Source organism: Mastigoproctus giganteus, chromosome 2 (genome assembly GCF_048544385.1).
Source record: "Mastigoproctus giganteus isolate SK-2022 chromosome 2, ASM4854438v1, whole genome shotgun sequence".
Lineage (NCBI taxonomy): Eukaryota > Metazoa > Arthropoda > Arachnida > Uropygi > Thelyphonidae > Mastigoproctus > Mastigoproctus giganteus.
This window is the reverse complement of record NC_143576.1, coordinates 184,451,228-184,478,255: the sequence shown is the minus strand read 5'-3', so window position 1 is coordinate 184,478,255 and position 27,028 is coordinate 184,451,228. Positions and strand designations below refer to the sequence as shown.

The following is a 27,028-nucleotide window of genomic DNA, read 5'->3' as shown; positions in this document are numbered from 1 at the left end:
TTCTGTTAGTGAGGATGAAGTCAATTTCATTAGTTGTTAATCCATTTGGGCTCTTTTATGTCCACTTTCTTTCACCCTTTTCTTGAAAAAAGTGTTCATTACTGACATTCCTTGAGATTCTGCAAATTCCACAAGTCTTTCATTTCTTTCACCAATTCCAAAATTTCCTATAGTTTCCCTTTCTGTGCTGTTTTGTCTCTTTCCAATCTTAGCATTGAAGTCCCCCCATTATGATAGTGTAATGGGTTTTCTGCTCATCTAGAAGACTCTCAATTTCTGTGTATATTTCTTCAACCTCTTCTTCATCATGGCTCAATGTTGGTGCATAAATTATCATAACCTTTAGGTTGTACTCCTTAGAAATCCTGAGTAGTAGTAGTAGTAGTCTTAACACCCTTGGTGATGTACTTTTGAATTCCAAAATGTTGCTTTTTATATCTTTATGGACCAGAAACCCACCTCCACCTTCACTCCTTTCACTGTTTCCATTGGTGTACAGCAGATTTCCACTTGATAAACTTATAAGTGATTAATTTCTTCTTCTTGTTTCAGCCAAACCAATGATATTCCAATTCACATTTTCTAATTCCTTTTCCAGCTCTAATATCCTGTCTTCACCAATGAGCGACCTTACATTGTAACAGGCTAAGTTCAGTTTCTGTGCATGGCAGCCTGGTCGTACCCAGAGATTCTTAGCATTCTCTGCTTCCACTCTGATCCTCTAGCTGCCGTAAGAGGAGGAGTGAAAGCCGTGGGGACTGAGAGCCATTTATTTCGTCTTGCTGTCATGTGCTGGAGAGTTTGGTCTTTTCCTCTTCATGCTAACCAGGCATCTTGAAAAGATGCCACTCTACACATTTTTTGCCACCTAGGTGACATAACAGGGCTTACTATTGAGGTGTGCATGAGTGGATTTTAGGGAGGCAGGCCAACCGGACTTCTCTTAAATCTTCTGAAATAGAAAGATATTGGATCCATCAGTGTTTTAGACTGAGTGTCTGATAACACACAGAATGCCTATTCACTCTAAGAGTTTATAATGTTAAACACATATTAATGAGTTAATTTTTAAATGTTAAATTAAGTAATCCATGAATTTGCATAAATCGCTAACTGACATCACAAAACAGGATATTAGCATTAGCATTAGCATTAGTAGAGGCATATGATGCAAGAAAGCAAGCTTATTCAGCATCAGCCAAAAAAAAAGAAAAAAAAAAAAAAAACAACCACTACTCCCATTTCACCCCCAAAATTCGTTCGAAATACCTGTCCAGCTGAGCCTTAAATTTGTTTAGGCTATCAACTTCAACAACAAGCGATGGAAGTCTATTCCACAAACCAACTGCCCGCTGGCTAAAGGCGAATTTCCGCACATCTATCCGACATCCGTCCTTCCTCAATTTGAATTTATGCCCTCTCAGGTGATTATTCTGAGCAAGAGGAAGAATTCCATCGGCATTGAGCATGCTCAAGCCATTCAAAGCCTTGTACACCTCTATCAGATCACCTCGGCGATGCCTAGTCTCCAGGCTCTGTAATTTGCAAAACTTAAGCCTTTCTTCGTAAGAGCAACCCTTTGTTCCATTCACTAATCTTGTTGCCCTTCTCTGTACTCGTTCCAGCAGCTCTACATCCTTCTTGAAATGAGGCCTCCAGACCTGTATACAGTACTCAAGGTGTGGCCTGACCAATGCCTTATACAAGGGAATAATCTGAATTTAATCTGAATAATCTGAATTTAATCTGAATAATCTGAAAAATTCCTGTATATCATTGACAAGACACCATGAGCTACTCTTGCAGCTCGTCTGCACTGCTCAGAGAACTTCATATCTGCCTGCACAATTACCCCCAGGTCCTTTTCATTCTCTACCACTGTCAGCGTAGTACCACAGAGTTGATACGTTGATCTGGGGTTACTGTTTCCCATATGTAGTACTTTACATTTGTCAATGTTGAACTTCATTTGCCACCTCTCAGCCCATCTGCTCAACCTTTCCAGATCCTGTTGCAGCAGCATAGTATCAGTAGTGTCCTTAACAACCCTGCCAACCTTTGTATCGTCTGCAAACTTGGACATTAAGCCTGATACACCATCATCAATATCATTTATAAATACAGAAAACAACAATGGACCCAACACTGAACCCTGAGGAACTCCACTAATAACATTAGTCCACGTTGAGCAGTGTCCATTGATTACCACTCTCTGTCTTCTGCCACTCAACCATCCCTTTATCCATAGCAGCAATTTGCCTCGAATGCCACACTTCTCCAATTTGTGCAGCAGTCTTCCATGCGCAACAGTATCAAAAGCCTTTCTAAGATCCAAATATATAATATCAAAGTTATTCCCTGCATCCAGTTCTTTTGTGACTACATCATAGTATCCAATCAAATTGGTCAGACAAGACCTGCCCTTAACAAACCCATGCTGTGTCTGAGCTATAACTGAATTCTTGTCCAGATGATCCTGCAGTGCTTCTTTAACCAGTGCCTCCATTAATTTTCCTGGAACCGAAGTTAAACTAACAGGTCTATAATTACTTGTGTCAGCCTTTGATCCTCCTTTGTGAATAGGGGTTACATTTGCACATCTCCAGTCCATGGGTACCTCCCCTGAGTCCAAAGAAGCTCTCATAATTATGGCTAGGGGTTTGCTTACTTCCTTTGCTGCCTCCTTTAATATAACTGGATAGATCCCATCCACCCCGGGTGCCTTTTTTATGTTTATCCTCAACAATTTCTCCTCCACTTTCCTCTCAGTTATTAGAAAATCATCTAGCTCACTGCCAATGTTTACTTCACCTACGACATTCCCCTTCCTGAATAACTCCTCATGTGTGAATGTAGATGCAAAATACTCGTTTAGATTGTTAGCCACCTGAGCTGGATCCTCAACTGTTGAACCATCAACATCCAGTGGACCAATCTGATTCATCCCTTTCCTTCTTGAGTTTAAATAGGTAAAGAACTCTTTTCTGTTTTTCTTTGCATCCTTTGCCAAGGATTTCTCATAATCTGCCTTTGCCTGCCTAATCTCCTTTGTGACTTGGTTACAGACCAACTTATATCTATCATAGGCTTCCACGTCACCCATTAATTTGTATGTATCCCATGCATTTTTCTTCTCTGCCATATGTCTCATTAGTTCATCTGACAACCATTTAGGCCTGAACCTTGAACAATATTTCTTGGTTGGTATGTAAAGCCTGGTAGCTTCCAAGATTAGTTCCTTGAATGCTTCCCATTTTGAATTTGCTGTTGGTAACATCATCAGTTGGTCCCACTGTATAGAATTTAAATACTGTCTCAGACCAGCATAGTCTCCTTTACGAAAGCAAAAACCCTTCCCTTTACCTCTGATGGTAGTTACCTCCTTGAGTAAATCCCACTTCAGCACACTGTGATCACTGCCACCCAGTGGTTCATTTATCTGCAGATTCCTAATGCATGAAGAATCACTACTGATAATCAGATCAAGAGTATTACTCCCTCTAGTTGCCTCCCGAACATGCTGGTGTAGAAAACAATCATCCAATAAATCCACAAAAGCCTTGCTAGTGTGTGAGTGACCCACCCACAAATTCCAGTCAATATCTGGGAAATTAAAATCCCCCATTATAAGACTCTCTGATTTACTGGCCCACTCTATTTCCCTGTACAGTATCTTATTATACTCATCAGAGTCATTAGGCCTATAGCACACTCCTACTCTCAATTTTGATTTACCTATGCTTATGTCACACCAAACTGACTCAACACTGCACTTTCCAGCGATGTCAACTGGCTTCACTTCCTTGGATTTTGTGTGTTTTTTAACTAATAGCATAACCCCTCCTCCCTTCCTATCCTGTCTATCCTTTCTGTAGACGTTGTACTCCCCAAATTCCAGTTCTGCATTCCTTATATCTGTGTGACACCACGTCTCTGATATCCCAACAATATCTGCCTTAGATGTTTTGAGTAATACCTCAAATTCATCAAATTTATTTACTAAACTCCTAGCATTAGTGTACACGCAAGTATACATGCACCTGTTTCTATTCTTAGCTACCCTAACACAACCCATGTGTTTACTTGTACCGCAATGACTTCCAGCAGTCTCTGAAATATCCTGCATCTTGTTTTCCAGGCTTCTGCTCATTCCAATAGAAGCAGTGCAAGAATCTCTTTCACCACTGCCCGTGGCTACTGTTAATCCATTAGTCTTTGTCTCCCCCCCAAGCTAGCAGTTTTCCGACCCACCTAACACTGCCTCGATAGCATCAGCAAATATTCTTGCACCCTTTCTATTTAAGTGTATCCCATCCCTGTAGAAGCAATCTCTCCTGTTAACAAGTACAGTCCAGGCTGAAAAAAATTCTACCCCTTCAGCCTTGCACAATCTTTCCAGGGCCGAATTGATCGACAAGGCTCTCATCATATACTCCCTCCTATCGTGTCTGGGCAGAATTGCAGACACTTTCAAATTCAACCCTACATCACGGCTTTTTTTCAACAGTGACCTGTACTTGTTAAGTAATTCCGCTGGTCTCCTACTCTTAATATCATTAGTGCCAACGTGTACAACTATATCACCTTTTGTGCCCTTAAAAGATGATATCTGCTCTACAACGTCATCAACCTTTGCCCCTGGCAGACATACCCTGGTCCTGTTCCACCTATCCTTTTTACAAAGCATGTTCCCCGTTTCCCTGACAATTGAGTCACCAACAACTACTAGTTCCTGTTGGACCAGCGCATTCTGCCTTGGGGGCTGCCTCTGTGTTGCAAGATGACCAAGTCCAAGCTCTGGTGTTGATGTGGGCAGCTGAGAGCTTGATGGGCCCCTCAATTTATTTCCTTCGAGGGCATCCACCTTGTCCTTCAAGGTCTCATATAGGCCCATAACAACGCCGAGTTGTCGCCTAATTTCCTTGCACTCCTTGCATCGTGCACACACAAAGACATCCCCCATGGCAGTATCATGTCCCGTACCCGATTGCTCTGCAAACATCAAGCAAACAGTGCATCTTAAAAGGCCGTGATTCAGGGGGCAACCGCCCCCCTCAGTTCTCCCCTGAGTCACAGCACTCCCATTAGCTTGAGCCTTTTGCTTTGCTGCTCTGGTCAGAGTCATGATTTCGATTTAAATGTCAATAAAATTACAATTTCAGAACAAAATTAAAACCTTAAACTTGTATCTTAACACAGTTATAACGCTATATTTATTTTTCGGTATCGAGTGTTATCTACGAGTTCCCTTTATATAACTTCCGTATCAAGTATGTATTAATTATTTGCTACGTTTGTACTCTAAGTCGTTATATATATACAGTTAAAAGTACAATTTAATTGACAATGAAGTTTAACAAGATTAATAGATGTACTGATTAATTGACAATATTATATTATGCACTATACTATACAAAGCTAATGCTATCGAATTCCGGATATGCTGTATCGCGCTTCAGTAACGAGTGTTATCTACGAAATCCCTTTATATAACTTCTGTATCAAGTTATGTATTAATTATTTATTTTTACTAATTATTTATGTTCCGTAACCTAAGTGGTTATATGTATAGTTAAAATTACAATTTAATTGCCAATGAAGTTCGACAAGATTAATAGATTTTACTGATTAATTTTCACGTAGCAATGGCGGCCGTTTATGAACGGTAAACACGTGGATTTGATACCCTTTCCGATACTAAGTAATACCTACAAAATCTCTATCTAAGTTATTTTAACTTTAAGTACCGTAAATAGGAATATAAAGCTACTCTAGAAATAAGTTAATATGTCAATTTAAACTAATAAAGCAGAAAATAAATCAGAAAAAACTTCTCTATTCCAAGAGCGGCAGAAAGGCACGTCCGCACAGGAAATCCTCGACCTCATATTACAAGCATTACAATAGTTGAACCTCTAATGTAGTCAGTAATTTCGTAATACAAGTTTTTATTACTTTGGGGGTATAAATGATAAAAACCAGATAGAAAGCACTGTTTCAACCATTCCTTGATTCTCTTTACAAAAGTTTTGAACTAAGTGATATAAATAAGAGATAAATAAAAAAATTAAAAAAAATAAAAACATTTCATCAGGAGGACATATACTGATTAAATAAACTCACTACTACTGAAAGTTAATGTCAGGGGACAGGGCATTATTTCCAAATTAAGAATATAAGTATATTATTTATCAATTAAAGGATATGAACAGTTAATTTACACACAAGGAAGACTCAGTCCTCCATCATGGAAAGTTTAAGCTGAAAATATTGTCTATCAAAAAAGTTTTTAGTAAACAATGCATTCTAGTGAAAGATGTCACAAATAACAAAACTAAACTAAAATTCATGCATTGCACATAAAATTATTACTATTTTTTATTTTTAAATAGTTTTTGTTTATTGAATAACAATAATTATTCATATCTTTAATTTGGTAATAAAATATTTTTGAAGATCTGACTTTATTGAAAGATATTTGAGAATGTATGCTGATAAATGTTAGGATCGGTGCTTAATTATCAGTTATCATTCCAGCTTCTTGCTGGGTCAAAAGGAAACCAGTCTTATCCATTTAGCTCTATCTTCCCATCATTTCTCTCTCGCCAGCTACTCCCATCAATGCGTTTTCTCTTCACCTCTTCTTCTTGGCCTTCCTCTTGGTCTTTTACCCTCTATTTTCATTTCTAACATCATCTCTGGCAGTCTGTTACCCTCCATTCTCTTTACATGACCATTTCAGTCTGTTCCTCTCAATCATTTCTTGTAATTGTTCTTCTCCTAAGCTCTCCCAAATAGCCACATTTCTTACTCTAACCCTTCAGTCTTTCCATAACCTAACTTAACCATTTCACCTGAAAAAACCAAGTCATACTCATCAAAGGAATCCTCATTCCTACTAGATCTCCCACAGTGACTCTAGGAAACATCCCCATCAAATTTGTCTCTCAAATCAAATACCTTGACATTATTATAGACACGAAGCTTTTGTTTTACCCCCACCCAGTTCAACTTGCTACAAATATTAGAAAATATGCATCAATGATCACCAGATTCTCAAGGTGTGACTGGAGACTTGAATGTTGTGCTTTTACTACTCTGTACAAAGTCCTTCCAGCCATGTGCTACGGTGCAAGCGTATGGTACCAGCAAGCTATCAATCAGAGGAACCAATGAAAGCTGGAATCTACCCACAGATATATTCTCCTCACTACCACACGTGACTGCTGCACTGTTAGTACACCGCCCCTGTAGGTCCTTGCTATAGTTTTGCCCCTACATTTGGAAGTTATTGCTCGAGAGCTTAGCTACTGTCATCAGAAATCAATCCCTGGTACAATTCTCAATTATAACCCTCTCAAACAGGAGAAAAAGAATATCTCAGCACATCTTATCCAATACTGGCAAAACGAATGGAATCAATCAACTAAGGGCAGTGTAACAAAATGCTTTATTGCAAATATGACACTCACCTATCCTAAACCTCTCCCATGGTTCTTCCCTGGGCTCTATGCCACACACATAATTACTGGCCATGGATCACTCGACTCAAACTTGGGCTTACAGAAAATCCACTCTGCAATTGCAGTATGCTTGAGGACTGGGATCATGTCCTTTATATTTGTCATCATTACCATCCTTTTAGTATTAGTATTGGCCATATGGCACAAGGAAGCCTAAGGCTTATGCTGCGGAACCAAAAAAAAAGTAAAATAATAATAAAATAAATGATTAATAAAATAAAAGAAAAGGAAACAGACAACCTATGCATTTTCCTCCTCCCATAGGTAACTATCCAGCTGACATCATCCTGCATGTGTGATGATTATCCTGCACGTGTGGCTTTTGCACAGTGGTTTCTCCAAGAAAGTATTCAAGATTTGAATTTTCCAGCCTATGTTTTGTTCACGAATGAGACTTATTTCACTCGGGAAGGCTTATTCAATCAGCACAATGCTCATGTGTGGGCTCACGACAAGCCACAGGGTGTGTGTCCCCCCATGTGGCACAACATCGCTTCACAATAAATGTGCGGGCAGGTATGGTCAGTGACTGCTTATTCGGCCCATACCTGTTACCATCCTGCATGAACTCCGCTAAATATCCGATCTTTCTTGAACAAGTTCTACCAGGGTTACTTGACGATGTTCCAGCAAATGTGAGGCGCAACATTTGGTTTCAACATGACAGGGCGCCTGACCATTATGGAAGGTGTGTTCATGACCATTTGAACAGCGTTTTGGGCGTCGATGGATTGGCTGTGGTGGACCCGTTGCCTGGCCCCCACGCTCACCTGATTTATCGAGCCTTGATTTCTTTCTGTGGGGGGGGTCTCAAATCTATCGTGTATGAATCGCCTGTGGAGACGGAAATGGATCTAGTGGCGAGACTCGTCTGCGCTGCTGCTACTGTCAAAGAAACTTCAGGTGTGTTCGGGCCACATCCATGCTGCATCGTGTCTCATGGTGGAACCTTCAAGCATCTGTTGTAACATCATGAAATGCATCCATCTCGTACTCCATTGTTAATATTATGTCAAATAAATGTTTGCCACTAATTACTGTCTTGTGTCATTTCTGCTTCTTGTGCCTCTGCTACTACTTTCCTGTGACGTTTCCGGTTATGGATTCCTATGCGATTCACATTCCTTTAGATGTTACCTACCTCCCCTAAAAGTTTGTACCAATATTTTTGAAACACCCTGTATATCAATTTAAACAGCATAAAAAGATGAAATCTATCATTATTTTCTGTTCCAATGTCACTGTTTTTCTTGCTACCTTGCAGTTATTCTCAAGAGACTCCTTGAGAATGACTCAAACCTTCCAAACAGAACATCACTGTCCACTAATGACATCTGTACCGCCCTCAGCCTGTGCTTGTCAGGCAGCGTCTTTACCTTTGAGGATTCTGTATACCAGCAGGTACATGGCACTGCCATGGGCACCCCTATTAGTTCCATTGTGGCCAACATCGCCATGGAAGAATTGGAAGAACAGATATTCCTGAACCCACCAGTACCTATTACAACATGGTGCAGATACGTTGATGACATTTTCACCGTCATCCCACGTGGCTCTGAAACAACATTGCTAGAATATCTCAATTCCCTGTCTGTGTTCATCCAGTTCACTCTAGAGTTAGAAGCAGATGGATCTCTCCCATTCCTGAATGTCCTAGTAAAACGCATGGGCCCACATCTAGAAACCTCAGTATACCGTAAGCCAATGTGGTGCGGACAGTTCACAAACTACAGATCCGGCCATGCCCTAGTCATCTCAACAGCACTGCCAGCACTCTATTCTCCGGGGCTTGGAGCCATTCCAGCACAGATGAAGCTAGGCGCAATGAAATTTCTAGAGTGAGGACAGACTTGATCAATTGTGGCTACCCAACACACATATTAGACAATGCTTATTACAAGCACAGGAGCTCACAGTTCACCCGAGACCGCCATCAACTCAAGACAATGTACCTACCACCTACATTCCCTACTATCCAGGCATGTCAGGCCAGATCTCAAAAACTCCTCCGAGAATACTGCATAAAATGCATGCAGCTGCCGATTAGAAACTTATGTTCTCTAGTTTCCAATGTAAAGACACCGGTCACCCCTCTCTTATGTAGCAGTGTAATATACCGCATAGCCAGTGCTAGCTGCTACATAGGAGAGACTTCGAGACGTCTTCAAGACCGCCTTGCAGAACACGGCAGAGCAATTCGCCTTGCTGAGACCAACCAGTCCGCAATCGCAGAACACTTCTGGTCCACCCACCACGACCTCAATCCCAAGCGGGACTATGAAGTAATCGACCACTCCCAACACTTTTGCCACCGCCTCTGGTTAGAGTCACTCAATATATTGTGTAATTCGAGAGCCATGAACCACTTTAAAGGCATGAGACTACACCCCATCTTAGAGGCAACCGTTTTATGTCTAGAGAAGCACTGGAGAAACTACGCACATCCATGCAGCAACAATGAACACCAGTTTAATGATTGAATGACCTATCTCGTGCCCTCGCACGCCTCACTGCATGCACAACTGTGTCCGTTAGAATAATTTTATCTCTCAAGTTTCCATTTTCTGTTGACAAAGAGGCATGTTTAGTAGGGAAAGCTACAGGTATCTACTTGTGATTAAAGATATTTCATTTTACTGGTTATATGCCTAATTATTTATAATCCTATGGATTCCAGTACAGCAGGCCCATTTATCCTCAAGGAAACTGACTTTAAAAACAGTCATCTCTCCATAGATTTTTTACTCTCCCCCTTTAGAATCCTCCACAACTAACTGGGAGAGACTGGCTAACCAAGGAAGCCATAATCTACACTTGAAACTAGGACTGAATTAATTATATATACTAAAAGTCAGAAATGTAAGCACACTTCTTGAGAAGTTTAAACTTTCCCAAATCCAGTAATTTAGTGCAGTAACCATTTCCATGTTAGTTACAATACATTCTAATTTTAATCTTTCTATTACATAATAATACCTTTCATTAAACTTTTCGTGTGATTCAATACAAAAAATTTTAAATTTCAAAAACAAATTTTACAAGTTGAACATACTTTGGATTAGCTCTGTGCATTAAACATCCTAAAAGTGATTAACAAATCATTGCCGCCTCATGATATAATTTCACTAGATGCCAAGCACAATATAAAATAAATGTTCAACTTTTAAAATAACTAGCTATTTAAAGGAACTAAAAATATAACACCGCTTTTTTCCCCCAACTTAAGAATCATTTGCTTTCCTTAAAGGAGAAATGAATTTACCTGGAGAGAATTCCTTTCTCGTCTTAGATCCTCAAATTTTTCTGCTAACTCTTCTTTTTCAGTAATAAGAATATTTATTCTTGCTTCCATTTCCAGAATAATACCCTTGTGCTTTTCAAGATCTTCTGACAGCTCCTTAATTTTTGCTCTGCTTTCTTCATGTTGTGCACAGTCAATTTGAATATCCTCCAGCTTTTTTGTAAGTTTGCGTGTCCTACTTGTGCTTTCCTGTGGTTAAAAATACATATATTGTAAGAAACAATGTCAGATGTGTCTGTGTGTGTACACCCCCGCTACCAATCATATCCAGACACGTACATATCTACAAGTAATCTTATTTTACAGAAAAACCTGATAATGTGTGTGCTGAAACCTTTAGCCTTTATGACAGCCTCAGTCTCTGTGGAAGACTCCACTCCACCAATTTTTTTGTAAACATCCTCTGATATTTTCTGCCAATTGGCTTTCCAAGTGGCAACTAGATCAGCTCTGTTTTCTTTTCTCCTCACATGAACCTAAAGATCCAATTCATCCCAGAAGTTCTGTATAAGATTGAGGTCAGGGCTATGGGCTGGCCAGTCGGACTTCAATGCTTATGTCTTCAAATCAGTCCATCACATTGCAAGCAGTATGACATTGAGCATTGTCCTGTTGATACAGGTATGGGCCTTTCCCAACATGCTACCACAGCGTAGGCAATGCATTATTGTCCAGGACACCCAGATAGACTTTGGCATTCATGAGTTTTCCTAAAACAACCAATGTTTCCAAGGCCAAAAACCATGAAAAACAGACCCAGACCATTATGCTGCCTCTGCTGAACTTCACTGTTGGGATGATGCAGTCTAGTAGTAGCTTTCACAGGGAAACTGTCACACTTGGGTAAGACCATCAGACTGGTAAACCATGTATAGCATGACTCATCACAAAGCACAGCTTTCCACTGGTCAATGGTTCAAGAGTAGTGGGCCTTAAACCAAGGCTTGTAAATGACTGCACAACTGTGATAATCCATATCATGCAGCAGTGGTGCTGACTACGTGCCAGTCATCTCACTGAGAGAGAGAGAGAGAGAGAGAGAGAGAGAGAGAGAGAGAGAGAGAGAGAGAGAGAGAGAGAGAGAGAGAGAGTGTGTGTGTTGATTTGCATTCTGAGAGGATGACTCTTTGCAAGCTCTCCTATCACATTCCAGCAGCTTGAGATTTTCCAAGTCACTTCATGATGGTTTCAGCACCAGTCCACTTCCATCTGTAAATCAAATCACCAATCATCAACCTACAGTTCTTCAGTGCTGTTAAAATGCCATGTACAGACCAAGTGTTTATGTGGCACCCTATTATCATTCTGTGCTGGAAGTCTCAACTTTATCAGCCACATATTTTGCATTCATAATCTGCTGTCTCCTTGAAGGCCTACAAGCATATTCATAGTAGTGCCTAACATGCAGTGCTTGGGTAGTAGGACATGACCAATTATCAAAGGAGTGTCTAGATATTAATGGTAGGGAAGTGTGTATATACAACAGGTAGTTTCCAACTTTACGAGTTAATTCATTCCTAGCACACTGCAAAGCGAAAACTCGTAAAGCAGGAATTTATTTCCCATATACATAATGTTAAAAATAGGGGTTACTTCTCAACAATAAAATTAGTTAGCTAATTAGTTTGTTTAAACAATAATTGATTTATCCAAAGAAATGAAAACGTAGCCTGTAAAATCAAGCAAATAATAATAATAAAAAAATTATTATTTGACTTACAAATGTTACAAAAGAATGTTTATTCCTTCATCATCATCGACTAAATGCACACTCGTTGATCACTCATTATTAACTTGGCACTCGTTGGTTTGTTGCACAAGGAGTTGTCTTCTTATCACAAAAGGGCCTTGTGTACTGGGGTCCATAGTTAAGAAAGAAATACAGTAAAACCCAGTGAATGTATTTAATAACACAAATATACAGCAGTAGTATATATATATATATATATATATATTATATACAGTAAACCCCCGCTATTCGCGGTATCTGTATTCGCGGTTTCGCGTATTCACGATCGCTAATTTAATATAAAATGAAACCTAAAAAAAAATGTGAATTTTAAAGTGCCGTGAATATTTTCCGCCATAAAAAAACATGGGCGTGGCTAAAATTATCTTTCCCGGTCAAAACAGCGTTCAGTGGGTGGCGGGGGGAGAGGGGCGACAAAATCGCGAGCGTGGATGTTTCTCGCTAATCCTTGTTCAGTATGTGTTATGCCCTTGTCATGGATGGTTTGGTCGTTTGCTTTTAATTTATATGCTTATAAATTGAATAAATTTGTCAATTTATAAATTGATATGCTTACAAAAGTGATAAATCTACCGTTTTGCATTGTAAAACAGACTTTTTTGAGTGTGTTAAAGGAAGAAAATGCCTTTATTGTGGACAAGTTCTTTTTTTACCCGTACAAAAATATGGCTACGAATAACAAGAGAAATGTGAAAATATGAAAGAAGGTGATGACATTAGCGAATAAAATTGAGTTATTAGACAAAATTTCTAATGGTGAAAGTGTCTCTTCAGTGGCAAAACATTATAAAATCAGTGAGTCAACGGTACGATCAATCAAAAAATCGGAAGAAAAAATCCGCCGTAGTGTCCGTGAAAACACGTTAATTGCTTCAAAAATTTGCTCTGTAACTCGTGATGTTAAATTAGAAAAAAATGGAAAAAGCTTTAAATCTGTGGATAGAAGACCGTACTCAAAATAAAATTCCGTTAAGTTCACTTATCATTCGTGAAAAGGCAAAACTCCTTTATCAACACGTTAGCGAAACTGGTGATAGCACTGGCGGGATAAGTTTTTTTGCTAGCAAAGGCGCTGGTTTGAAAGATTTGTTTAAAATTTCTAATAAATATTACATTTAATATTAAATTGTTTCTTATTTTCATTTCGATGCCATGCTTGCATTTCACTATGTACTGTCTATGTACAGTCATATTATGAAGGTACATATAATACATACATAGACAAAATTTTAGACTAGTTTTTCTTATATATTTCATACTTTGGAACGGAACCCCTTTATTACTATGGGAGAAATAACTCGGTATTCGCGTCATTTCTCAGGACCGTAACCCCCGCGAATAGCGGGGGTTTACTGTATATATATATATATATTACTATTGCTGTATTTCTTTCTTGAGTCGTCTTCTTTATAAATGCTTCAAGAGGCATTTGTCTCCAAGATAATCTTCTCTTTTCTTCATAAATTTCAATAGCATGCATAAACATTTTTTAACGGAATGCACAAATTGCAACTAACACGATTTATGCGGAGTAACAAGTTTACGTAGGTTAAAAAAAAAAAAAGAATGAAAAGAAGATTCTGAAATTTTATTTATTTTTTTATACGATTGAAGATTTCAGTAAAGGAGAAACACATTTCACCATAATAATGTAAAAAACCATACAATTCCAGCTATCGGTATTTTTGCAAATGCAATAACATGGAGTTTACTACCAGCTTATAATTGCTTTCAGTAACAGAAAAGCCCAATAAACCGGAAAGTGCAAATTGTTTTTATTGTTTTATTTTAGTGACTTCAGAAATGTGTTTTAGAAAAATATTACAAAGGCATTCAAAATTGATTCTTATAGTGGAATATATGATAACGATGAAAGTGTGGTGCAATTTAATGATTTGAATTGGTAACTACTATAATACAATTCACACTATAAAAACAACCTTTCAGAGAGTTTCAAAAATTTCAACTTCTGAGGTTGTGGAATGAATTACCAAAAAACAATGTATTATTTTTGTTACATTACGATATTTTCATGATACGGTGGTGTCTCCAGAACGGATTAATATCGTAAAGTGGGGGTACACTGTATCGTATAGCTACGAGTGGGGCTTGAAATGCGGTATTTATGAATGTTTCACATTCATTTTTTGCAATTAATGTTCATATTTTCAATTTTGTTCATACTTGATAAAAATAAAAAAAAAATACCTCATAAACCCGGGAACTCATAAAGCGGAAAATGCCTGTATAATTTATTTAATAGCTGTTTTTAACTAAACTAAAAATTACTCTGTTAGTTTTCACCAATGCTATTGCAAAAATTTAACATTATGCAATCAAAGTTTTTATTACCATTGTGGAAAAAGCTATTAGTGGTTAGCTACTATTAGTTGCTATAACAACAATCCAATATATGTGCTATTATTCTGAGCTTTCACAGTTAAGCCTATGTGATGCTAATATAGACAGGATATTAGAGCTGGAAAAGGAATTAGAAAATGTGAATTGGAATATCATCGGTTTGGCTGAAACAAAAAGAAATGAATCACTTATAAGTTTATCAAGTGGAAATCTGCTGTACACCAATGGAAACAGTGAAAGGAGTGGAGGTGGAGTTGGGTTTCTGGTCCATAAAGATTTTAAAAACAACATTTTGGAATTCAAAAGTACATCACCAAGGGTGTCAAGACTAATACTCAAGATTTCTAAGAGGTACAAGCTAAAGTTTATAATGATTTATGCACCAACATCGAGCCATGATGATGAAGAGGTTGAAGAAATGTACACCGAAATTGAGTCTTCTAGATGAGCAGGAAAACCCACTACACTATTATTATGGGGGACTTCAATGATAAGGTTGGAAAAAGACAAAACAGCGCAGAAAGAGGAACTATAGGAAATTTTGGAATTGGTGAGAGAAATGAAAGAAGTGAAAGAATTGTGGAATTAGCAGAATCTCAAGGACTGTCAGTAATGAACACTTTTTTCAAGAAAAGGGTGAACAGAAAGTGGACATGGAAGAGTCCAAATGGGTTAACTACTAATGAAATCGACTTCATCATCACTAACAGAAGATATATTGTGAATGATGTTACCGTCCTGAATAAGGTAAATGTTGGAAGTGATCACAAAATGGTAAGATGTACACTTGATATAGATGTAGGAAAGGAAAAAACTGACTCGAGTAAATAATAATACAAAAGTCTTTGAGATAACAGAAGAGGAGAAAAAGCAGTATGTACTGGAACTTAAGAACAAGTTTGAGCTTCTGCAGACTGCTCAGGACCAAGATATCGACGAGGAATATTACAACTTTCTGAAAGTGATAAAGCCCAAGAAACCTATAGGAAAAAAGAAATCGAAAGAAGAAAAAATTAGTCAAAAAACACTTGTCATGATGAACCAAAGGTGACAAATGAAGAGCAAGATAAACACTGACAAGGAGAAAATTGAATATACTGAGTTATGCAAAGCCATTAGAAAGAGACTCAGAGAGGACATAAGAAGATTTAACACAAGAAAAGTAGAACAAGCATTAAGCAAAAACAAAGGACTTAAATCAGCAGCCATGAGCAGTAATACAGAAAGACAAATGATACTGAAACTGAAGAAAAGCGATGGTGTACTTATAAACAGCAGAGAAGGCATAATTCAAATAGCAGAAGACTACTATAGAGAATTATACAAGGAGCAGGGGAATGATGCCAGCAGTGGGGAAGATGGATTGCAAAGTAGCAACACATACGATATACCGATATTCTTCCTGATGAGGTAGAACATGCATTGAAGAAAATGAAGAATCAGAAAGCCCGGGGGAAGATGAAGTTACTGTAGAGTTGTTAAAATTGGGAGGAAGAGACATAACACAAAAACTGGCAAGGCTCTTCACAAAGTGCATTAGAAAAGGTGTGATGCCTATGCAGTGTAATAATGCAATCATAGTTTTGCTGCATAAGAAAGGAGATAAATCAGAAATTGGAAATTATAGACCAATTAGCTTGTTATCCCACATCTACAAGTTGTTCACAAGGGTCATTACTAACAGATTAAAAAGAATACTCAAAGATATGATGAGAATCAACCGAAAGAGCAAGCTGGCTTTAGGACAGGATTCTCAACTATGGATCACCTTCACGTAATATCACAGCTGATGGAGAAAGCAAATGAATATAAAACACCATTATGCCTGGCATTTGTGGATTATGAAAAGGCATTTGATTCCATACAGCATAAGGCAATGTTTCGGGCACTGGAAAGACAAGGCATAGATACCCCATATATTATGATTTTGAAGAAAATATATGAGAGTGCTACCTCCTTTATTAGACTAGACAAAGACAGTAGGAAATTTAAAATTGAGAAAGGAGTTCGACAAGGAGACAATATCTCCGAAGCTGTTTACTGCTGCCCTTGAGGAAGCTTTCGGAAGATTAGACTGGTTACAGAAAGGAGTCAATGTGAACGGAGAGTACCTAAACCATTTACGATTTGCAGATGACATTGTGGTCATAAGCCACGATCCCAAAGAATTAGAGGAAAATCTTAATCAGTTATGCACACTTAGTAAGGATTTTGGACTAAAGATGAATATGGCTAAAACAAAAGTAATGATGAACAAGTATGCTACAGAAAGGGAAATAATGATTGAAGGAACAGTAAATGAAAAGGTGGAGTCATATACTTATCTGGGACAAGTTATTAGCTGTAATAATGATAAATGGCTGGAAGTCAAGAGAAGAATAAATTTTGGATGGATAGCATTCAGGAAATATAGTCACATACTGAAGAGCAATATCCCAGTTTGTCTGAAACGTAAAATAATGAACCATTGTATACTTCCCGCCATGACTTATGGAAGTGAAACTTGGGCACTCACCAAAAGAATGGAAGAGAAGCTGAGAAGTACACAGCGAAGAATGGAACGAATTATATTGGGAATCAGACTGTTAGATAAGAAGAGAAACACATGGATTAGGCAGCAAACTCAATTAAAGGACATTCTTATCAAAACTAAAGAACTAAAATGGTCTTGGGCAGGACACATAGCTCGAAGACATGATGACAGATGGACTAAGAAAATAATAGAATGGTATCCAAGAGGAGCTAGAAGAAAACCTGGAAGACAAAGGCAGAGATGGATAGATGAAATTCATGAGTTTGTGGGTAGAAAATGGATGGCCAGTGCTCAAAACAGAAGGAACTGGAAGGTTGCAGGAGAGGCCTTCATCCTGCAGTGGATTGAAAATGGCTGATGATGATGATGATGCTGATATGAAATAAACAGAAACAGACAGCAGTTCCACTAATTACTTTTTATTTATGTATTGATAGGCATTGCTCCCCATTCAAAAACTTCAAATATACCAAATTTAGAAAATAATAGCTTTTGCCACAACAGTAACATACACACACATCCAAAGAGCGGATTTATCTTCTGAATATCTGGACCAGCTTGAGTTTTCAAACAAGAATTTATGAAATAAGTGCAATGAAGTGAATGAAAAGAATGTACAGGTGATAGTGCTATGTGAAACTAGATGGCTTAGTTCAGGGATATGTTTCCAAAGACACGACCTTGTACAACTCTGGAAATGACAACAATATACACTAGCATGGAGTGGAGATCCTAGTCACAAAGGTTGTCACTAAAAGCATCCTCAACTTTGTGCCACACTCCGAGCGAATAATGTTACTCCAGCTGAAGGGACACCTTTAAATGTCAACATAATGCCTTTAGCCAGCGGGTGGTTGGTTGGTGGAATAGACTTCCATCCCTTGTGGTGGAGGTTGATAGCCTAAATAAGTTTAAGGCTCAGCTGGACAGGTATTTTGAACGAACAGAGGGGTGAAGTGGAAGTGGGTTTTTTTTTTTTTTTTTTGGCTGATGATGCATAAGCTTGCTTTCTTGCATCAAATGCCTCTACTAATGCTAATGCTAATTCAAATATGTGCTCCGATGGCTAATAAGGAAGATGTGGAAATTGAACATTTCTCTACAGAGCTAAAAGTAGTAATAAAAACTAATCAAGAAACAAAATCTAAATATTGTTGTGGGAGATCTGAATGCTAAGGTTGGAAAAGGCAGATATTGTGAAACTGTAGGAGAATTTGGTCTTGGAGCAAGGAATGAATGAAAATCGGCTGATACAATTTTGCAGAGGACTTGATGACTGCTAACACCTGGTTTTAACTCCCCAAAAGAAGACTCTATATGTGGAAGTCTTTCCTAGATAGCACACCAAACATGACCAGAAACCAGATTAACTATATCATGATCAATCAGCATTTCTGGAGCAGTATTAAAAGCCCCCAGAAACAAGATTAAGATCATAAATATGATTAAGCTCAGATTGAAGGCTACTAGGAGAATGCAAACGACGAAGAAAGTTGACTTAGAGAAGTTGAAAAATCCAGAAACATATCAGTTAATGAAGACCTGCTTTAACGAAAGAATGCAACACATCCATAGGCAGGAGGAGAGGGGAGTGGAATATCTTTGGAAGAGTTTTAAATCTGTTCTGACTGAAACAAGCTCAGAAGTTCTAGGTTATGGAAAATGTCTGAAGGAGGACTGGATAAGAGATGAAATTTTGACATTCAGGGAGAAGCATGGAGCCAGAGGCGTAGCTAGGTTTTTGGCACCCTTGGAAAATTTGTGGCTACGCACATTTTTTCGATAATTGGTAAAATCATAATAAATAAGTACGGTCAGACCTCTGTTTAACAAACTTCTTTATAGTGAATTTTTCTATTTAGAGATAAATGTTTTCTTTTTACCAATTTTTTTTAGAATTCAGTAAATAGAATTTTATTCTTTACCGAATTTTTTTATTTTTTTTGTTTTATGGAAACGAAAATTTTCTTCATTCATAAAACGAAGAAATTTTTCATATAACGATTGCATTACGAGACTTAACTGGGTACACACTGTTCACACCCATGGCCTTCAAGCAAGCAATAGTGCTGTTGTTACGTTCGAATTAAAAGATAAAGAGATTACCATCTGCAACTCAGTTGATAATCTCTTTATTAAAACCGTAAAACCTATCTGTCCCACATACCGAGATGTCGAGCTGGTCAACTACTTTCTGTGCATCCATAGCCAGTGGGCAGACCAAGGTGTATTAAACATTCAGACATTAGGATCTGGTCAACCTTCTATTATAAGCACCCTGTTAGAGATTTAGAAGAGAGTGGTTTTCCTTTATCCCAAGAAGTGGTCATCTGTTGTTTTGTGAAGTGAAACAGCACCATTTTAAAGCTATTGGCCTATCGTTGAGCACAATATGAGATTGTTAATGACAGTAATGGCAGTGTGCTACTGCAACAGGATCTAGATAATTTGGGCAGATGGGCTAAGAAGTGGCAACTAAAGTTTAACCTTGACAAATGCAAAGTACTGCATATGTGTAGAAGTAATCCCAGAGAATACCAACTGTGTGGTACTACACTTAAGGTGGTAGAAAATGAAAAAGACCTGGGAGTAATTGTGCAGTCAGATATGAAGTTTTCTGAGCAATGCAGACAGGCTGCCAGGGCAGGTCATGGGGTTTTTTCAATGATATATAGGAATTTTGCTAGCAGGAAAAAGGAGGTGATTGTCCGTCTGTATAAGGCATTGGACAGGCCACGCCTTGAGTACTGTGTACAGGTCTAGAGGCGTCATTTTAGGAAGGATGTAGATTTGCTTGAGCATGTACAGAGAAGGGCAACAATATTGGTGAGGGGAATGAAGGGATCCTCTTACCAAGAGAGGCTTAAGTTCTGCAAATTGCAGTGGCTGGAGACTAGGCACCTGTGCAATGATCTGATTGAGGTGTATAAGGCCTTGAATGGGTTGAGCACGCTGAATTCTGATGGGATCCTTCCACTTGTTCAGATTACAAACCTAAGGGGGCATAAATTCAAATTAAGAAAAGACAGATGTAGAATAGATGTGCGGAAATTTGCCTTTAGCCAGCGGGTGGTTAATTTCTGGAACAAACTCCCATCTGTCGTTGTGGAAGTTGATAGGTTAAATAAATTTAAGGAGGAACTGGACAGGCATTTGGAGGGAATGATGTGATTTTTTTTTTTTGCTGATGCTGCATAAGCTCAAACACATGCTTTCTTGCATCACATGGCACTACTACTACTTACTACTACTATACAGAGGAAATGATGCCTCCCACACTACTATCGTAGTTTTTTCTTAAGAGTTATCTATGATGTATCCACACCGATATTATATAGACATAAAACTCTTACTCTTAACATATTGATTATGCCTTGTTGCATTTAGTTATTTTAAGTTATTTCACTTCGTACTTTTGTTGGTAACAAATTAATAAATTCATTCTGAATTTCTGGAGATAAATAATTAGTGATGCAATTCCAGAGCATTTTTCATATCAAAGTCAAATTGGCTGACAAATTTTATTAGGTTTAAAAATAAGCCACAATTTATTTTTCTTTGGTATCGATATTACTAGCATGTCCATGAAATGCCAAATTATTTTCAGCACAGAACAATATACATTTCAATATTATTTTAAATATATGATGCCATTTCGAAATTTTACTTCTTAGTGCTGCTTGTGCAGCGTCGTCAATTAGTCCACCCTTTTCTAATAATTTCCAATTTGTGAAATTGTTTGTGTGCTGTTATAATGAATTCTCGTGAAAAAGAACATTTGGATTTAGATGTTTCCAATCCTTAAATCCACCTGAGCTGTAAAATGGAACATTATTTGTGGCAGATACAAATAAGAGGCAAAGAAAACAATATATTGCATCTTGGTTTTTGTAATAAAATAACCATTTCCTCTCTTTTTTTCTTCAATACCTTCATTTTTGTATTTCCACAAATTATTGAAACATCGGCCATTAGTGACAGGATACGTATTTAAGACTATATGTTCGGGACCGTGTTGCACCATAAGAGATCTGTTTTTGTGGGTATTAAAGTTCCATGTGGTTGGATCATTAAAATTCAGACTTACATGCTCCATGTTAATAATATTGCTGCCATCATTTTCTTCTGCTAACTGTTGTTGGTTACTGTCCACACTTTCTAATTCTTTTAAAATAACTTCAACTGTCAGTTTTTTTTTTTGGACTTCCATTTCAGTGGCATCATCATTTGTTTCATCTTCATTCGAATCATGTTCATTTTCTTTGTCACTTTCAGGTTTGGAGTAGCTTACTGTAAGCCAGTTTTGTAAACTAGCGGAATGTTTTTTTCTAATTTCTTCTTCATGCAGTCTTTCTACCCAGTACAGATGTCCACTTTTTTTATTTGGTGGCATGTCTAAAATTAATTTGGCCTTTATTGTTTTACTTAAATTATAAATCATAATAATCACGATTATCTGTTCATATAGCAATGACAAAAACACTATAACTTATAACTTATTCAGATTGTACACAATGCATGAATTGCGAACTACTATGCATTAGAGCATGCGCTGATGAAGCGATCATCTGATTGGTCCCTTCAAAGTTACATTCTGGACAGCAAATAGATCCATAATGCTATGTACTCAGATGTAAGGATGCATGCAGGCTTGAATCGCCGTGTGAAAATTAATTTTCACCCTCCCTGTGCTGTCATCTTGATTCGACATCATCGAGGGATGCCATTTCGTCAGCTAGCTTCGGGTGTTGAAATAGCTTGGCACTGTACCGATGTGGCCCGTCAGTGGTGCCCTTGGCACTGCCCCAATGCCAAGGTGTTCCTACGCCACTGCGTGGAGCATTTAAGAACTGCAATGCACTAAGATGCAAGGAAGTGAATAGACTGATTAACAACAAAACTGGAGCTAAAGAAAGCTGAATCACAGAAAAATGCAGAGAAATAGCGCTGCTTTTTTTTTTTTGTTGTTTTTTTATTTGTTTTTTAGGAGCATTAGCAACTAAGGCCATATTGCTCCGGAGATATGCGGTGGTCATTCTCTGACCTTTCCGCATCCTTCGTATTTGGTGGTCACAGACTTGAACCCCAGTCTAATCAAGAAGCATGAAGTGTGTGCTACGCACTGCTGCTCCTGCCCACCTGGCTACGGAGGCGCCAATAGCTCTGCAAGAAAAACATGATGATTTCAAATTTTCACAAAAAGATTAAAGAGATTTCAGGAATTAATAGAAGGAAACAACCAACTTCAATCCGAAATGACAACAGTGAAATTATCATGGAAGAATCAGAAAAACTGGACATGTGGACTAAATATATAAAAGACCTCTTCGCCGACAGTAAACATAAGCTAGATGACAAGAACGATGCAGTGGTAGGGCCATCCATCCTGAGATCCAAGCTGGAGAGGATGATTAAATCAATGAAGAAGGGAAAAGCCAAAGGACCTGATGAAATCACAGCGGAAATAGTAAAATTGCCCGACCACAAAACCACCGACATTCGTGTTGTATTATTTAATGGAATTTATGACACAGGCAACATCCCTCAGGACTGGCTGACACCAACATTCTTCACTCTTCCAAAAATACTAAACACCTGTACTTGTGGAAACTTCAGATTAATAAGCTTGATCAGCCAAGTTATCAAAATGTTCCTAAAAATAATTCTAAATGGAATTTTCAGGAATTGTGAGGAGTCAATGGATGATGAGCAGTTTTAGGGAGGGACTGGATACAAGAGAAGCACTATTTTGTGCCCAGGCTATGATGTAAAGGTGCAGAGTTTCTTTATTTCACTGACTTTGAGAAGGCCTTTGATAGAGTCCAACATACCAAGCTCATCAAGATCCTTGAGGAGTCCGGCTTGATGAAAAGGACATCTCAATAATCAAACAGCATCTGTTGTAGTTGATAGCAGAAAGACAGAAAACACTAACACTGAATGTGGAGTGAGGCAAGGATGTGTACTCTCCCCCTCCTGTTTAACATTTACTCGGATGTCATCTTCAAGAGAGCATTAGATGGAAGAAATTAAGGAATATCTGTCAGTGGTAGAGTGATTAACAACCTCTGTTATGCAGATGACACTGTACTTTGTACAACTAATATGCAGAACTTACAGATACTCCTCAATCACGTGAGTGAAGAAAGTGAAAGAATGGGCCTTGGAATTAATATCGACAAGACTAAGCTCATGTCCTTAATGGGGCAATGCCAACACCTCCCCAATGACAAAAACAAAGTGGATATGGAAATAAAAGCAAGGATTGAAATGGCCAGGCAGTATTTTCTTAAAATGAGACCTGCATTATGCAATAGAAACCTGGATCTACACCTTAGAATCCTGATGATGAGATGTTATGTTTGGTCAGTTTTGTTGTATGGTGCTGAGACACGGACACTGAAAACTAACACCTCAAAAAAAAACTAGAAGCATTTGAAATGTGGACATACAGAAGAATGCTAAAGATACCATGGACAGCAAGAGTGACCAATGAGTGTCCTGCAGAGAACTGGAAAAACCTGGAAATTGCTGAAGGACATAAAGAAAAGAAAAACAATGTATCTTGGACACCTGATGAGGAACAACAAATATGCAATTCCATGGCTAATCACTGAGGGGAGAATGGAAGGAAGAAGAAAGCCTGGGAGAAGACGTACATCGTGGCTTGATAACATTAAGAAATGGACAGGACTGAACAGCAAGCAGCTGTTCAGAGCTACCAGACACAAAGAGACATTTGCCACGGTGGTCACCGCTAGGAGATGGCACAGAGAAGAGAAGACAGTACTACTAATTATACTGTGAAGGTCATGGAGCATGTGGCACAATAGGTTATTAATATACTCATCATTAATTAAACAAACTTATCTGTGCTGTTCAATGCAGCTGCAGTGCATCAATCAGCAAGGCAATAAATTGCCTGATTCCAAATTTATAAAAAAAAAAAAAAACAGTAATGTAACAAGGCTATACAAGATTCAGTCTCATGTACATAAAAAAAGTGGTAATACAGCTGTAATATGTTTATTCAAATAAAAACAATAAAAAAATGATTGCATAGATAATTCTGAACAATGGCCCATGAGGATTTTCTGCATCCACACCTTTACAAAACTAAAACATTATTGCTTAAATAGGTTACACAATAAAAATCTGAAACCACTCCTAGGTGATAGAGGATATCCACAAGTTTTTATTCATCAATGGAAAAATTTTGGGCACTGCAGTAGTTGGCAGCATAATTGCAAAGCTTTAACTATGACAAAATTTGCCAACCCAGAGAACACACAATGCATACTTTAGTTCAATGAGCTGCAGTTTGCCATTGCTTTCATGTATAAATTTCAAACATGGTTTAAAAAGAACCACCAAGTACAGTCAGTTCTGCTATAATGTACATGTGTTCCTAAAAATCTCCACGTTATGATATTTCGCACATTAAAACAACAGGGCTTATGGGAAAAATAGGAATAGGGGCAGAGAACTCAAAAAAAAAAAAAAAAAAAAGTTCAGTCTGGTAAGAAAAACACTAAAAAAAGTTAGAAACCCAATAAAATTATTAACACGGGTTTAAACATCTTAAATTGCTAATAAATAAATAAATATTACATTAAATATAGCACTTTACCTTGACAAGATATGAAGTTTGTTTGACTGATATTTCTGTTCACTAACATTTCCTTTTTTTTTTGGATTGTAAAATTTAAAACAATAAAAAAGATAAGCAATCAATAACAACGAACACAAGATGCACAAATTGCCCAAATGAAACAAGTTTATGAAGCTTAAAAAAATAGGAATGAAGAGAAGATTCTGAAAAATTTATTTATGTTTTTTATATGATTGAAGGTTTCGTGGAAGGGGAAACACATTTCACCATAATTAAGCAAAAACCCACATAATTCAAACTATCAGTATTATCGCAAATGCAGTAAGATCGAGTTTACTAACCGTTTATAATTAAATTGCACTAATTGAAAAGCCCAATAAACCGAGAACTGGAAATTGTTTTTGTTTTATGGTAGTGACCTCCAGAAATGTGTTCCTCTGCCCACGCTATTCCACTTCACGAAATTTTTGTTCTAACAGAAAAATGTGAGCTCCTGAAAACAAGAGTCTGCCTACAATATCACCTGTTACCTTGTGAATACGGCGAATGACAAGTGTCTCCGACCAATACAACTACAGTAAATGGGAAATATAGCTCTCACATTTGACGTTTGACATTTTTTAAGCTTCGTAAACGTGTATGTATTGCTGCACAGGTCACTACGTTCAGCTTGGTGCCAGGTTTTGTGATCACCCAGTGTTACTTGCAGGAGAAAGTGCGCATGATCCAATGCAAAAATAGTGTTATACTTGCATTGTTCCCTAATATATCAGTCGCGTTGGAGCAAATTCGCATTTTGAAAATACACGTTACAGCAGAACTGACTATACCTACAATTCTGCAATGGTGTGGAAAATTCATAAAAAATGGTTTTGTGCAATCATCCTGGCAGACATAGTGACCAAACAAAAGTCAGTAAGGGCACATTGGGGCTGGTTCAAATAAGTTTTACACAAGGCCCAGGGAAATCCATATGATTTGCCAGTCATGAGCTTAACATGCTAAGGTCAACAGAGTGTAACATATATTGCCCTCTGAGGATGAAACCATAAAAGCTACAGTTCGCATAGAGTCAGCAAAAGAGGTAAGCGAACATCTAATTATTAGAGCATTCTTGAATTTGGGATGGGTGGGGTCCCTAATTGGCTGGAGATGTGCAAATGTCACCTCAGTTCACAAAGGGCAATTGAAAGGTGAATAATTACAGACCTATTAGCATCACTTCTGTTCCAGGAGAAAATAATGGAGTCAGTGGTTAAAGTAATGCAGGACTAAATACACAGTAATGCACCTATATGGTAATCACAGAACAGATTTGTTAAGGGGTAATCTTGTCTAAAGTCAATCTGTTTGGATAATACAATGTAGTAATCAAGGAAGTGAATGCGAAAATAAATAAATAATAATAATTCGGACATCACGTACTTAGATTACAAAAACGCTTTTGATACTGTTGCACATAAAACATTGCTGTACAAGCTGGAGCAATGTGGCATTAAGGGAAAGTTACCACTATGGATAAAGAGAAGGTTGAGTGGGAGAAGACAGAATAGTTATCCACGGGCACTGATCTTCATAGACTAATGTTATTAGTAGAGTCTCACAGGGTTCAGTGCTTGGCCCACTGTTACCTTCAATATTTATTAATGATATCAATGAAGGGATATCAGATTTAATATCTAGGGTTTGCAGATGATATGAAAATTAACAGGGTGGTGAATGAGAGTAATCAGGGTATGCTACTGCAACAAGATCTAGTAAAATTAGGCAGATGGGCTGATAAATGGCAATTAATTTGAACACTGACAAATGCAAGGGACCACATATGGGTTAACAGTAATCCTATAATAATAAACCAATTATAGTACAGCACTGAGGGTGGAATTTGTCAGAGATATAAGGAGGTAATTTATCTTGCTGTAATGGTTAGGCCCCATCTTGGGTACTG

The 27,028-nt window shown here is 37.9% G+C and overlaps 1 protein-coding gene across 3 annotated transcripts in view; it reads right to left on the bottom strand.

Annotated features, from left to right (window-relative positions):
- The window catches only part of LOC150089829 (uncharacterized), a 281,785-nt gene that overhangs the window by 178,061 nt on the left and 76,696 nt on the right, over positions 1-27,028 (bottom strand). For all 3 annotated transcript variants that reach the window (XM_090389668.1, XM_090389667.1, XM_090389669.1), the window contains exon 4: positions 10,786-11,013. In XM_090389668.1, coding sequence (XP_090245794.1) covers positions 10,786-11,013 — 228 coding nt within the window. The remainder of the gene's footprint in view (positions 1-10,785; positions 11,014-27,028) is intronic.